This window comes from Trichoderma ghanense (assembly GCF_004382785.1).
Source record: "Trichoderma ghanense strain CCMA-1212 chromosome Unknown scaffold_1, whole genome shotgun sequence".
Classification (NCBI taxonomy): Eukaryota; Fungi; Ascomycota; class Sordariomycetes; order Hypocreales; family Hypocreaceae; genus Trichoderma; species Trichoderma ghanense.
In genome coordinates this window covers 2,741,704-2,755,440 of record NW_027395664.1, presented here as the reverse complement: position 1 = coordinate 2,755,440, position 13,737 = coordinate 2,741,704, and the positions used below count along the sequence as shown (strand labels likewise).

The 13,737-nt window shown below is 54.4% G+C and overlaps 4 protein-coding genes across 4 annotated transcripts; 2 read left to right on the top strand and 2 right to left on the bottom strand.

Moving 5' to 3' along the window:
• Positions 1–578: 578 nt before the first annotated feature.
• Positions 579–1,260, top strand: CCMA1212_002295 (uncharacterized protein; the record flags this gene model as incomplete). The annotated part of the gene is made up of 3 exons (XM_073699683.1): positions 579–646; positions 729–875; positions 936–1,260. The coding sequence occupies 3 exons, from the start codon at positions 579–581 to the stop codon at positions 1,258–1,260; spliced, it is 540 nt and encodes a 179-aa protein (XP_073562613.1).
• A 1,997-nt stretch (positions 1,261–3,257) lies between these two features.
• Positions 3,258–5,726, bottom strand: CCMA1212_002294 (uncharacterized protein; the record flags this gene model as incomplete). The annotated part of the gene is made up of 2 exons (XM_073699682.1): positions 3,258–4,313; positions 4,434–5,726. 2 exons carry the CDS (start codon positions 5,724–5,726, stop codon positions 3,258–3,260), a joined length of 2,349 nt encoding a protein of 782 aa, XP_073562614.1.
• A 3,894-nt stretch (positions 5,727–9,620) lies between these two features.
• Positions 9,621–10,825, bottom strand: CCMA1212_002293 (Protein transport protein SFT2; the record flags this gene model as incomplete). Its single annotated transcript, XM_073699681.1, has 4 exons — positions 9,621–9,773; positions 9,882–10,032; positions 10,294–10,414; positions 10,603–10,825. 4 exons carry the CDS (start codon positions 10,823–10,825, stop codon positions 9,621–9,623), a joined length of 648 nt encoding a protein of 215 aa, XP_073562615.1.
• Positions 10,826–11,910: 1,085 nt separating this feature from the next.
• On the top strand, positions 11,911–12,231 carry CCMA1212_002292 (uncharacterized protein; the record flags this gene model as incomplete). Its single annotated transcript, XM_073699680.1, has 2 exons — positions 11,911–11,963; positions 12,084–12,231. The coding sequence occupies 2 exons, from the start codon at positions 11,911–11,913 to the stop codon at positions 12,229–12,231; spliced, it is 201 nt and encodes a 66-aa protein (XP_073562616.1).
• Between the last annotated feature and the right edge of the window lie 1,506 nt (positions 12,232–13,737).

The window sequence follows — 13,737 nt, the reverse complement described above, 5'->3', positions numbered from 1 at the left end:
GTTTTCTTGGTTACTTGAGGACTCATCGCATTCATCAAGCCCAACTGTATCACAACTTGAAAATACCTACGTGTATGCCAAATCGTCTATTATACCTTATGTAGGTACTATATCGATTGGATTATATGGAAAGGGTACACCAACCGCTATACGAGGAATCTCATTCCCATTCCAGCCTAGCCGCCAAGCACCACTGCCTCGTCCAAAGTCCATCTCGCCATGCTCTCGAGTCTTCCTAACTCGGCAGCCGAATGCGACTCTAGTATCGTATCGGTTCTTGCTTCTGAGAAAAAAAAAATACACAGCTTGACCCGTATCGTATGAGCTTGCAACGTACTTTTGTTTGGGTACTTGTAAGAAAAGAAACAGTGTGTGTAAATGGGGAACAAGAAGAGGTGCAGATCCTGCTTCGTGTCGCCGTTGTGTGACGACGTATGTAACGAGGCTCAGCCTGGGGCGACTACTAACCTACCTTATCTGCATTCCAGCGTTGTACATAATGCCTTTTGCGCCCAGCACCTCATCTGAACTGCCTCTTTGAACTGTCGAGTATTGCTGTGTGTTGGCTATCGCCGATGATGTCGCTCCACCGCTTCATCGCCATTGTGCTCACCGCGAGCTCTCTCGCTATAGCGCAAGGCTCGTTGTGAGTCCATGTCATGCTTCAACCCTGCACTCTGAAGTTTTAGACCAACGCAGACCCGATTGCTCATCGTCTTTGGCTCTAGATTGCCGACACGACTTGTCTCCAATCCCGTCCAGCCAACTGCCTTTTCAGACGATCCTGCTTTGACCACCCACAGTCCGCTCGTCATCATCACACCAAGCGAGTCCGTCTCTGGAAGCGATCAAGCCGAAAGCACCCCAAGCATCCTGTAAGCCATGCCCACCATCAAAACACAAATCTCACCATCCCCATCCTAACAACCTCCCAGAACACCCCCCGAAACAACAACAACAACAACAACAACCACCCAAGAAACCCTCTACGTTCAAACCACCATGCCCACATCCTCATCCGCAACCTCAACTTCAACAGAATCAGGTTCAGGCTCCTTCTTCCCGCAAACGACATTCCCCAACGCAACGACGACCGCAACAGAGACTTCTTCTTCTTCTTCTTCTCCTTCTTCTCCTTCTGTCACTACGCTGACGGGGACAAAAACGTCGTTGACGTCGAATCCGGCTTCCGTGCCGACGGCGTTTGCGAATGCTGCGGCTGGGTTGATTGCTCTTGTGGGTTTGGCCATGGCCTTGTGAGCTTGATGCGTCTTTTATATTGGATTTTGCTGTTCAGATGTTGTGTGGTTTTGCTCAGATGGCCGCTGTCGTTTGATTATTCATGGGCAGCTCAGGGTATGGAAATATGAAAGTCTTCACTCGTTTTTCAGGGACGACTTCAGGGCTCGGAAGGTGGGACAAGATACGACATGTATGTATGCTTGTTCTCTGATTCATGAACTTGAAGCGCTTTCCAACTTCCGCATATACAGTAGACTCAGCGCAGGTTGTAAGTCAGAAATCATCAACCATCTTTCGAGTTGTATCGGACCATCTCATCGATGAAGCAACATGAAAGTTGATCGACATGAACCAAGACCATCGACCAAGGACAAGGGTATAAATGTTCCTATGCGGTTCATCAGTCTCTCCTGCTGCGTATGCTCGTCCGTTCCCAGACATGAGTCAAAAGTCAAGAAATATAACAGATGGACATCGAAGATACAACACGATACAAAATTCAGCAGGTAACACGCCAACAGAAGAGTGTCTTGTTGCATTCCTCACATCTTATATTCAGATCACACAGCAATGCCTTGGATAAGAGGGAAGTCGAGCTCCCCTGAATCATGAAATATGTCTTTTTTTTTGTATTATTCTTGCTTAAACCTTATCGTACATATCAAACACTTTCCACGGCATCACCACCCTGCGTTGCCTCAAATCGAAGTCAATAAATGCCAGGAACAAAATCCAGCTGCCAAAGTAGCCCTCCAAGATGTAAAGTATGAACGCAAGAAATCAAATGAGAAGAGAAAAGAGAAAGGAAGATTTCAACAAAAAAAAAAAAAAAAAAAAAAAAAAAAAAAAACTCATTTTGTGCAACCGTTTGCCAAATTAGCATCCATGTAAATGCCCATGAGCAATTTGCCCGTCTTCTTCATCTTGCTTCGTTTGCCTTGTCAATTTTGCAATTTTTTTTGTCCCTCAATTTTTGTTGCCCATCCATCAATCATGCGTTTAGCAAGAAAAAAAATAACCTCGAATGAAAAAAAGATCGTAACGGAGAACCCTTGTTTTTGTATCTTTCTCATCAATAGCATGGGGTAGCTGGAGCAATCTTGAACTAATGCCCAGGAGGGAAAACATAGAAATGGCCCCCGTTTATAAAGGGCCACCCCGAGATCCCAACAAATGCAGCAGGACTAGCGTATGCCTTTCCAATCCAGATCCTGCAAAGGAACATCTCCTTCTCCCGAGCTTCTCCTCCCCAAAAGGGCGTTTGAAAGAATGCCATCCGCCCTCTATCGCAAACCACGTCAGAGATCATGATGGTTGCCCGCCAGGGAGATCGGACTTCCATGTCAACACAGGGTCTCCAAATGCCCTTGCCCTCGAGCGCTGGCTCTATTGCCCCCTCTCAGACTTTTTGTCCACTTCTTTCCTCTCCCCCTATTTACTTTCCATTTGCCATTCTTCTTTTTTTTTTCTCCTTTCATATTTTCTTCTTCGAGAAAAAAAAGCCAATTCCCAAACCAGATTGCCAGACGCTTTGCGCGTGATAGGATCCGGACCCAAGATGAAAACACAAGTCTCCGGGGGTATCTTCGCCCCCGCCCCCTTTTTTTTGTTATGCTCTCCTATAACAGAGCAGCGAAAACGCCCCGTCCGCATCGTTTGGCCGCGTAGGTAGACACAAAGGGCAAAAGAAACGAAATCTCTTACAAAAGCCAAAAAAAAAATCCTCAAATAATTCACAGTTTTGTTGCATCGCTTTTTGTTTTGCCGTTTCCCACGCCCAGCCTTAGCCAAGAACAGCTAGGCAGAACTGACGAAAAATGAAAGGTTAAATGCACGATCACTTGAGCCAGCCGAGGACAAGCCCATGACAAGCTGTCCGACCCAGCACAAGGGAACTCATATGCGACGCGTGTCTTCAGAGGCCATGGGCTCAGACACTCACAATACGAGAGGGGCTCCCAATCGCCAGGAGTCAGCAATCGCAGCTCCGTGACCAGCTAGGATAGAGTACTGTCCTACGCCGACTGTTCGTGGGAGACGCCATTCGTCAGCGCAGTCTCGACGGCCTTCTCAACGTGCCCATTCGCGATGACCGGGCCATCAGTCTTGGTCTGCTCGCCCAGGTTAAGAACACCAGAGGGAGAGAAATCGGGTACATCGGCGGACAGCTGGCTGGAGCCGACATGGCCGTTGGAGTGGCCGTTCACGAATCCGTTGACTCCCTGGTTGACGAAAGAATCATCGGGGAGTTGCTGCTGGAACGCAGCGTCGGTGGGGACTGCATACGCCTGAGGCGATGTCATGCCGTAGGCAACCGGCATTCCGTTGAACTGAGGCGGCATCTGCGCTGGTCGGTTCTTGAATGTGAGGTGGGCAGGGCCGTGGTTGCGGGCAAACTCATCCCGGACCTCCATCGGGAGGACAAAGCTTTCCCATGCCTGGCTTCGTCGCACGCGTTCAATGTCGTCTTCGCCAACGACGAGATCAAGCTCGGTGGACATTTCGCACACGGCGCGAACCAGGGCGATATCGGCAGAGAGCTCTCGCACACGCTTGAAGGAGGCAATGAAGTGCAGGGGCACGAAGCCTTGCGAGTCCATCCGCGCGCGGAGGTACACGTCCTTGCAGAGGTTCTCGATGGAGAAGTAGTACTCGACCTGGCTCTTGAGAACCGGCACCAGCATGTTGTCCCAGTAGGGCTGAGGCTGGAAGGGCATTGCCGTCATCGGCGTCATCGGGTACTCAAACGGAGCAAATTGAGTCTGGACCTGAGGAATGCGTCCCGATCCGTTGGGGAGCGACATCCGATGGTAGTTGCCGGCATTGTTTCGACCGCCTCTGCCGCGACCTTGAGATGGCATGTACATCTGACCATGGGCACCTTGCCTGGGAGGCGGGCTGTAGGGGCCCTGGGCGCGTCCGCCCATAGCACCCGACGCAGAGAAGCTGGATGCGGTGTGTTGATGCTGGTGCTGAGCGTTGACGGGATGGTGTCCGCCACGTCCACGATATCCACCTCGTGGTCTATCACCGCGGCTCTCTGTTCGCTCACGAGCGGCATGACCCTGCTCCTGAAAAAAGACGAATGTTAGCACGTCACTCCACAGGGAAACGGCGGTGACGTCGGTATGAGATTTCCCCCTCCCTCGGCTGTCTGCAATACCGTCGATCATCGAGAAAAAGCTACTTACGTTGGAGTTCGAGATGGCATCCTTGTTCTTCTCGTTGCCAGTGTGGCTCTGAGGTTTCCTCTGTTCACGTGCGCCAGACATGTCTGTCGATGAACGCTTGCTCGTAGCCTGAGGGGGCTGCGCAGTTCGGTTCGGGCCGTTGGCGCCGTCACGAGGGCGATCCTTGCCGCTGGTACTGCTGCTGCTGCTGTTCTCGCTGGGCTTGCCCTGGCTGGCGGCGGGGGCGGCAGCCTTGTCACCGGCATTAGATGCCCCCGTGGCCCTGGAGCCGTTGGCATTTCTGGCACCACCGCGGGGCTTGGAGTTGCGCATCTGGGGGAGCTGGGTCTCAAAGTTGACGCTCGGCACGTAGTCCATCGTCACCCACTTTCCCTTCTGTCTCGGCTTGGACTGGGAGCCGTCCTCTGAAGCCTCCTTCTCGGGACGGTCAGACTTCTCTGCGGGCTTCTTCTTGTCTTCTTGAATGGCCGTCTCGGGAGTGGGCCAGGCCGTGGTGTCGGCGACTGAAGGGGGCACATCGCCCCTGCTGGCATCTTTATCTGTTACCCTTGAGCCACGGCTGGCGTTTCTCTCGGATCGAGGGGCATCGACCGATTTCCGAGGAGGCTTGACGCCATTCGGTATGCTCTCACGCTGGGCAGCGGGCGCTGGAGTGCCATTCTCGGCCACTTTGGGGGACGCTTCGGGCTTTGGCGAGCCATTGGCGGTCTGCTCTGCAGAGGGGGCCGGAGACGGCTTAGCCTTTGCCAAATGGGCCTCGGCGCGCTGCCGCCAAATGTTGACAGAAGGAATGGGCGCCTCAAACAGTTCGACCTTGGGGGCCTCCTTCTCAGGCTCCTGGTCCTTGTCCGCCGCTGACTGGTCGTTGGCTTGCTTTTCAGAAGCCTTGGTCTTCTTAGACTTCCGCGGCCTCCTGGCATCTTGTTCGTCGACCGATCGCGTGGTGGTGCTCGAGGACCTCGTGCCCTTGTCATTTCGTCGCCATGGGCGATCTAGCCGACCGGACTCATCGTCACGTACGGGCTCGCGGCGGGGCTCCTGGGCATCCTCTGATCGGGGCTCGACCTCGGGAGCAGTGGCGCTGGCAACATCCTGCTTTTCCGTGGTGGCAGGAGATTCGGCGCTTCGAGCGGCCTCGGCGGGCTCGGTGGCGCTCTCGACGTCTGTGGCAACCTTGGGAGCAGCTGCTGATGGCTGGGCGTCCTGGACGGGTTGCCCAGAGGGAGCATTTGACGGGGCAGTGCCCTGACCCTTGGCGGCCTGCGCATAAGAGAAAGCTGAAGCGGTTGCCATTTTTGCCGACAACCGGGATGGAGAGGAGAAGTGGTAAATGGGAAAGAACGAAGAAAGGAAATGATACGGAAGCGAAACCGATGAGTGTTGACGAATTACGAGAGACGGGATCCTCGGTCCAGGGTCTCAGATCGCTCCTCGTCGCGGTCAGGCTGTCCGTGTGGAAGGCAGAAGGGTCCGGAGTTTCCTTTGGCGAGTTGGAAAATTATCGCTAAAGAGGCACCAGACACCGACGATGCTGCTGCACGAGGGCGAATGTTGTACTTTTCTTTTCTTTCAGATGCCTCTCGGAAGGAGAAACAAGAAAAAATTGCGTGGGATCCGTAGCTGTGAAGCGTGACGGTCGTCTCTCGAACCCAGGCGAAGGGACCAAGATCACGTCGGTAAAAGTTGTGGCGGAGGGGCCCGAACCTCTGTAACTGGTCGAAAAAACACACGAAGGCGGCCGGTCGGCAAAAGGCACCTCAGGTCGGTGGCTTTGTCGTACACTTGAGAAGCCTTGGGAGCGAGCTGTCGCACGTAAGAGACGTGCGAGCCACGGGCAGACGGGCAGAGACGCAAGGCCGGAGCAACAGAGTCAGTCAGCCAAAGGGAGAGGCGACAACAAGCTGCCGGAATGAGCGTCGACGAAGAAGTGACCGGGGTGCAGCGAGGACGACAAGGCGTTGCGTAGTTGGCACGCGGGCAGTGCAGGGAAGAACCACAAGGAAAAGGGAAGAAAAACCAGCTGCGCTGCTCGACAGGTCGCGGCGCAGCCTGTCAGAAAAGGGTCAAGCAGAGGCCAGCCGACGCGGCAATCCTGGAGAATTGACTGGACAAAGGTGGTGGTGAAGAAGATGAAGAGGGCACAAAGGGCAAACGAAAGAGGCAAGTTGATAATTTTTTTGCGGTTGTGTGAATAATAAAACTTTTTTTTTTTTTTTTTACGTTTGGTTCCCCTCTCTTTTTTTTCCTTAACGATAGGGCGCCCAGACGGGTTTGGCGGGTTCGGCGGGCTTTCTGGACCACAGGAGACCCCCGAGAGAGCAAAGAGCGTGCTGATGGAAAGCGGAGCGCGAGTTACAGCGGCGAATGGGCGCTGGATTATGGAGCGCAGTTGGCCCCTACAGCCGACTAGCGGGCCTATGGAAGCACGCTCTTACAGCGCTGCCGGTCCCAAACGAGTAGGTCAGAGGATAGAGTCGTAAGAGGCTGGGCGTTTGATGCCCGTTGTTGGAATGGGCTGGGGATGGAGGGGAGGGGAGATTACGATGACGATTAATAAGAGTGAAATAGGTATTGAAATAGACAACACCGGGTAATGATGATGAAAAGACAAGACAGCCAGCGAGAGGAAGGACCCTTGCCGGGACGCAGAAGAGGCTGAGCTGATGCAATTCGATTCCAAACCGCCCGGTTCGAGGGCAAACCGCTGGGGCTTTCCGAGGCCGGCCCACAGCTGGGTTTGATGGAATTGGAGACTAAGTGCAAAATCGTTTGCTGCGCTGCGCTGCGAGTGGAGTGACCGGGCTTGCCAAATGCGCGAATAGGGACTCTGGCAAACCGGACGTCGGGTCGAGTCGGTGCTTCTGGTGACTGAGAGAAAAAGAGGTCGAGACAGAGGGGAGTGCGCGTGTTTGTGCTTCCGAAGAGCGAGGCGACGTTGTAACATAGGTACTTTTGTGCCTGTTTGCCATGTGCACTCCTCACGGCTGCCATGCGTTGTCCTTATATAGCGCTGCCTGCTTGAGTATCGCGTTTACCATCTTCCATTAGACTTTTTCACGATCCCCAGGCCTTTCTTTGATTTTGACGCAGTGCCTTGGCCATTTTGGCGTTGGATACGGAGCACCAAGCCTTGAGCAGCAAGGCAGCGAATTGGAGGCTGGCGGCCGGCGTGAGACATGCGCAGTTTTTAGCGCCGAGTCATTTCTCATTCACATTCAAATTCATTCAACCAAAGGACCGTGTGTGGCCTCGATTCGTGTTGATACCTACTACCTACCTTGCCTTGCCTTACCTGCCTTTGGTGCACAAGCTTGCGCAGAGGTTGCACTTTGCGGCCAGCCAGCGCTTTTCCGGAGCATTTTCTCTTTCCTCGGCCGGAATGCGCCGCCAGGGTGCGTCCCGCAGCTATTCCTGAAAGTAGCCATCAGAGGCCGCGCGAGGCCTCGTCCTGCGGCCATGCATGATAGCACCTACAGTACTTCGTACATACAGGCAGGTAATCACTGATGTTGGCCCTGTGTCTCACCCCGATCGGGCTGATTTCGCTTCGTGATCAGCAGGCAGGATGCCGGGAGATCGCCAGCCTCTTTTGCTGCCCTTTCTCACACGGCACATCAAGTTGTTGTCCAGAAACCTTATCCTCGGCCCATTTATCGTTTATCGCTCTTATCGACAAGCGATAACCCGCGATAAAGTTGAACTTCTCCATCATCATCTTCTATCAAACAGATCCTAAGCAGTAATGCTGTATGTGACTTGGTCATGGAAAGTGAGGGAATCAAAGGAAAACGTCAGCTTGATTCATCACTGCTTTTGGCTCTCTGTCCCCTCTGGCATGATATTGCTCGCGCTTTTAATCTCTCATGCACTCCACGCGTGAGGCCGCAGTACATGAGACGAGGTACCTGCTGTAGCAGCAGGTTTACACGGCTTTAGCAGCAAATGCTCCGCAACATGCTAAAGAGTCATCTTTGCCGAGGGCCACGCTTGAACTTGTCTCAGTCCAGCCCTTGCGGATGAAATGTGCGCCGTAACCCGGCACCAAAATGGATGTGACGGGATCCCCATCGAGGATACCTGGGTATTCTGTGCTTCGCAGTCCAAGGCCAAGGGAAGCAACTCTTGGAGTCACATTGCTGCCTCCATTTCCTTTACTTCTGTTCGGTACCGAGCCCCGGACGAAAAACTCCCGTCTACCATAAGGTACCTATGGAAGCAGATACATGTATACTCGAATATTCGTCAAGCCACTCGTGTTATCTACCCTCTCAGCACCTTATTCCTACCACTACCAGCAGCACCCGGGAAACCAAATTGTTCCGGTGTCAGTTCGCCTTTGCATACACACAAACCACAGCGCACCTCTTCTACCCAATCCATCAACACAAAAGACCACCACACACAGTAACAATTCCTCTCATCCACACTCAAAGTAACGTTCATCCAGCATCCCTCATTCCCCTCCCCTCCCCTTCCCCTCCAACACCCGCGCCCATCCCCCATCCCGAATCGTGTAACCCCAAAAACATGATCGTCATCGCAGGCAGGCACATAGACATCCATATCCCAGATATTGGTCCTACGCAGCACCAAGACTGGAACTGTCTCAACATACCTACCCAGAAGAGCCTACCTTATCCAATCAAACCCTTGCCCCCCTCTTCCCCTTCAAAAAAATACCTTACACTCCTTTTACAACTTCAGGTATGTACTTTGTACATGTCAACGACCCTCGTTCAACCCCCCCTCTCCCCTCTCCCCTCTCCCTTGACATGGCAGGTGACCTCTTGCCCGCTCTGCACATCATCTTTATCCCAGTACATGCTTGTGTTTCCGGCACGTGCATGAGATATGCCGTGTCTGCTCAGGGCCAAAATGTCCGGAGAGATTCATGCATTAGTTCCCTGTGAGCGGTTGATGATGGGCACTAGATTATGCACAAGCACGGAAGTCGAGCTTCGGCACTCCACTAGACAGGCACGCTCTCAAGGGCTGGTTCCTACTGCTACAGAGAACTACTGCCCGGGTACAGATACTGCTGAGGTGTTTCAGAACTCCAGGCTGCCAACATAATACATATTCATCGTACATTAAAAATCGCAAAAAGCCCTATCCAAGTGGCATCACGCGGCTGGCGTGACTTTGGCAGGGCGAGAATCCTGCTTGACAGGACTTCTCAACCAAGGCTCACCCCGACAACCACGCCGTAGCCTGTCTTGCTCCGTAGGAGGTTGCCAGGCGCAGTCCCGTGGAGCCCATGGGAAAATAACTGACTAAATACCACAGCAAGGCAGCAAGTTGTGCCACCGCCGAGAAGAGGGTGAGGATGGTGCTTTGGACCTTGTTCGAGTTAGCAGGCTTCTTGGCTGTCGAGTACGCGGCATCACCCCCGCCCATTCTCTCGCAAAGGGTGAGGGGGGAAGGAAAGAGGGGGGCTCCTTGACATACCTTGATGGCGAACACGAGGGTCAACGCAATGGAGCCAAAGTAGGCAGCGGTAAATGGCAGTCGGGGAGCCGAGAAGAGGTGGTAGATGTAGTTCATCGGTCCCATAATGGCAGCAAAAGATGCCAGGAAGAGTGTCGATCCAACCGTCCATCTAGGTGGGGGATTAGCATTGCGCAGCAACAGGGGTGCTTGGTCTCGGCAGGTATGGAGGCATGCAAGTGATTGATGCAATACCGTCTACCGAGAATTCCGGCTAGGCATGTTGCGGGCATGCATGTCTTGATAGGACAGGCGTGACAGGTGTCAAGGACAGATTGTTGGGGATAGGAAAGGGGAGCTAGGGCAGCAGCAAGAAGAACAAGGGTGGGGAGAAGCATCGCAAACGAAGGCAGCGACGTCATCAGAGACTTACAGAATCACAAACTTGCGAGGTCTCAGAGAAAGGACCGGGAATAGGGTGAAGCAGATGACGAAACAGGCGGCGGCAGCCAGATTACAAAAGGCGAATACCAGCATGCGGTCCCATCGACTTACTACACTCCATGTTAGCTACATCCAGCCACGAGGCGTAGCATCTGCATCACATGCAGCATCCAAGGTGCGAGCTAGAGCTGCCAATTGCACATGTTTCGCCTGCAGGGGAGCAATGAAGAAGGAGGGGGGGGAACAAGAGGGCGCGCCGTGAAGGTAGGCGATGGGACAATGTGAAGGCTTGACTCACGCACAAACCAGCCCTCCTCCTCTTCGCGCCGACTGGGCGCCGGCAGAGGCGCTCCTGGAGCCTCTGATGTGGGAAGGATCGTATAGCCACGATCCTGGAACGGGTTCAGGTTCTGGAGGGAGGCTAGAAGGCCGGACGACTGCTGAGACGTGGTGATGGGCGCCTCTTGACGTCGGCTCCAGCCCAGAGAGTTGATGGAATCTCGAAAACTACTGGAAGCCATGGTCGAAGTCGGCGACAAATCGGCAAGCTTGACAGCAGCAGCGGGCGGGCAAGACACCCCGATCGACGCGGCAGAGCTTCGAGGTAAAAGAGGCCAAGGGAGACGAGGAGGGGGGGTGTGGTCCGTCTTCTCTCTTTCTCTCTCTCTCTCTCTCTCTCACTCTCTCTGTCTCTCGCTGCGCTCACACTCAGCGCTTGATAGATGACAGCCCTAAGAGCTTGGAAGCTGCTAGCTCCACTGTGGACATGGTCAGTCGAGGGGGCATGATCAGATATGTATAGAAGCGCTGGGTGTGGCTGAGAGCAGGTACGAGGAGAGGGCGAGAGGGGGGGGGGGACGGGGCAAGCAGAGTATTGGACTGCTTACCTTTTCAAGCTTCGACTATCGCGGGCACGAGGCAACGGCCGCGTCGGCAGCGATGGCGACGGCTGGGAGGAAGCGGGCGGCACGGGCTGGTGGGGGTGGGAGGAATGCGGCCGGAGGCGTCGAAGCGATGGACGTCGTCTGAAGATGGCTGCTATCCTAGAACAAAGCGCGCGCGGATGGGGAATCTGGCAGCGGGAGCGCGATGGTTGACGAGGGGAGGTTCGGGCCAGATTCAAGGGGTGTGGGATGAGAGACGATACGTCGTTGGAGGGGGCACATGATTGGCAGCACTGGGCCAGGCGCTACTTAGCGCGGTCGCACCGCTGGGGTTCAGTGAGCTTGAGCTCCAGAAATGCCCCCCCAAGGTGAGAGAGAGTGCCGCTTGTTAGGTACCAAGTACCAAGTAATGCCGCTCACCTGGGCGCGGATAAGACGATAGCGATAAGCGGCAGCACAACGTCATCGTCGCGCTTTGGTATGGCCGAGTTTCTGGCCTGGTTGCAACGGCGACGGAGTGAGGAGGTGGCCTTGCGCATTCCGCAAAGGCATACCACGTTCTGTTTTGTTTCGAAGTACGAGGCTGGCTGACCGACATTTGAGCCGTTTAAGGCGTTATTGCCGGAACTTTGAGTCGTGGAAATAACAGTTATCTGATCGATCGACCTCGCATCTTTGCAGTTTGTAGCACCAGAGTACTACCTACTTAGTACCTACAGTACATGCAAGTTGGTGGCAAGCGTTGCTACGCCGTATTCCGTGCTCCGTGTTCCGTGTACACCATACCCAGACATCTCTAGCCTAGCCCATCGCTGTCTGTGCCTGGCCTGGGCCCGACTTGATCCGCCTGCCTGCCTACCGAACTTACCCAGCCACAGCACTCGTACTCATCCAGCCCGACCAAGGTGCAGGGCATCGCTACGGCAAAGCGGAGTCAACAAAGGGCCAAGGACAGCAGAGCAGAGCAGAGCAGAGACAGGGCGTCCAGAGTCGTCATCGTCATCGCCATGGGGCTGACCTCTGGAACCCGGTGCCTTACATGACCGCGTGGCCCAAGGCGGTAGACGGCTCACGGAAGGGCTGGCAACGCATGACCAGGAGAGACACTGCGATGGTTCATATCGTCTGGCGATGGGAACCACCCCCGGAGAGCAATAGCGAGCCTGGCGCTGAATGTCTTAACGGCATCGAGTCACGCTCAACCTGGTCTCTCTGCCTCCCCCCCCTCCCTGCCGGGCTGTAACGTGGGTGTGGTTGCTGGAGGGGAGCGGGCCAACCAACCACTCCATGGCGGCCCTCTCAACCGAGTCAGAAGACGAGAAAGGCATTAGAGATTCCTCGTTACTGGAGGTACGGTATTTTTAGCTGTCGGCACTGGACAGACGAGTATAAATTGCGAGGTCCGGGTACCTTGATGCGAAGTTTTGGAGAAGGAGGTTCGGAATGATCCTTAATCTGCATCGCCGTGCATCCATCTGCACTTGCCATCTGCTGCTGCTTTTGTTCTGACTTTGCCTCGCCTCGAGTATCAGCGTTTGTAACAGGCTGCAGCCTAACAAGTCCTTCCGCATTCCTCATACTTCAGACCTGCCTACCTACTACACGCCTCACATAAGAAGAGCCCACACGGCCCCATTCTTCCGCCTCAGCCAACAGCAAGCATCAAGGTATTTCCTACCGAAGGATAAGGTAGCAAGTGCTCAAGCTGTGGTCCATCTCATCACATACATTTATGTATAAGCACTTGCATATGCGCATGCACGTTCGAGCCCTGAGAGAAGACGCAGCGCAACAGCAGAGACTATCACGAACACCGTCTGGTCCAGCTAGGCCACACCTGGGACATTATAGGCTGGTCCGTCTACAAGCGGCATCTAGAGCGACCCGAAGGAAGGGCTAGATACCTTACTCGGGACCATTTTACTCTACCTTGCCTTACCTTGGCTGGCGTGATTCACATTTACCCGCAGCTGTGCTTTGTTCTGCCCTTTGGATCGTCATCAGCTAGGCGTCTGCATCGGGCTTGATCCAGTCCTACGCCTCGTCCTCATTCGCCGACGGCTGGCTGCATGCGAGAGAGTAAGGCTGCAGGCGACAGAGCTTAAAGCAGGGACTCGGCGAGAAGACGAGAAGAACGAGGCCCAGGAAAACAATAAAGCCGCAAAAGGGCGCCCCAAAGCCCGTTGGACGCACAGCTCAGCGGCCTATCAGCTTATCGCGGGCACCTCCATCAAGGCCGCCACGGCAACAGGACTTCCGCTCTCCTGTCCATCCACCTCACAGGCCTACCGGCAGGCAGATATCCAGTACACCAATAACACGACCACACCGGCGCGCTACTGCCGCTACTGCTCTCCCTCTCAACCCAGGAATACGGCCATCGGCTTCAGCTCGCTTGGTCGGAGGGGATCACTACAGACAGATCCGAGAAGACGTGCGTCTCTGGCGGCTGGCCTTTGTGTGCACTAGCAGGGGAGGGATTTGCTAACAGCCGCAAGAGGCAGAAAGACGAACGCCATCTCACCTCACCATCCCCCGTTCGCCAGAAG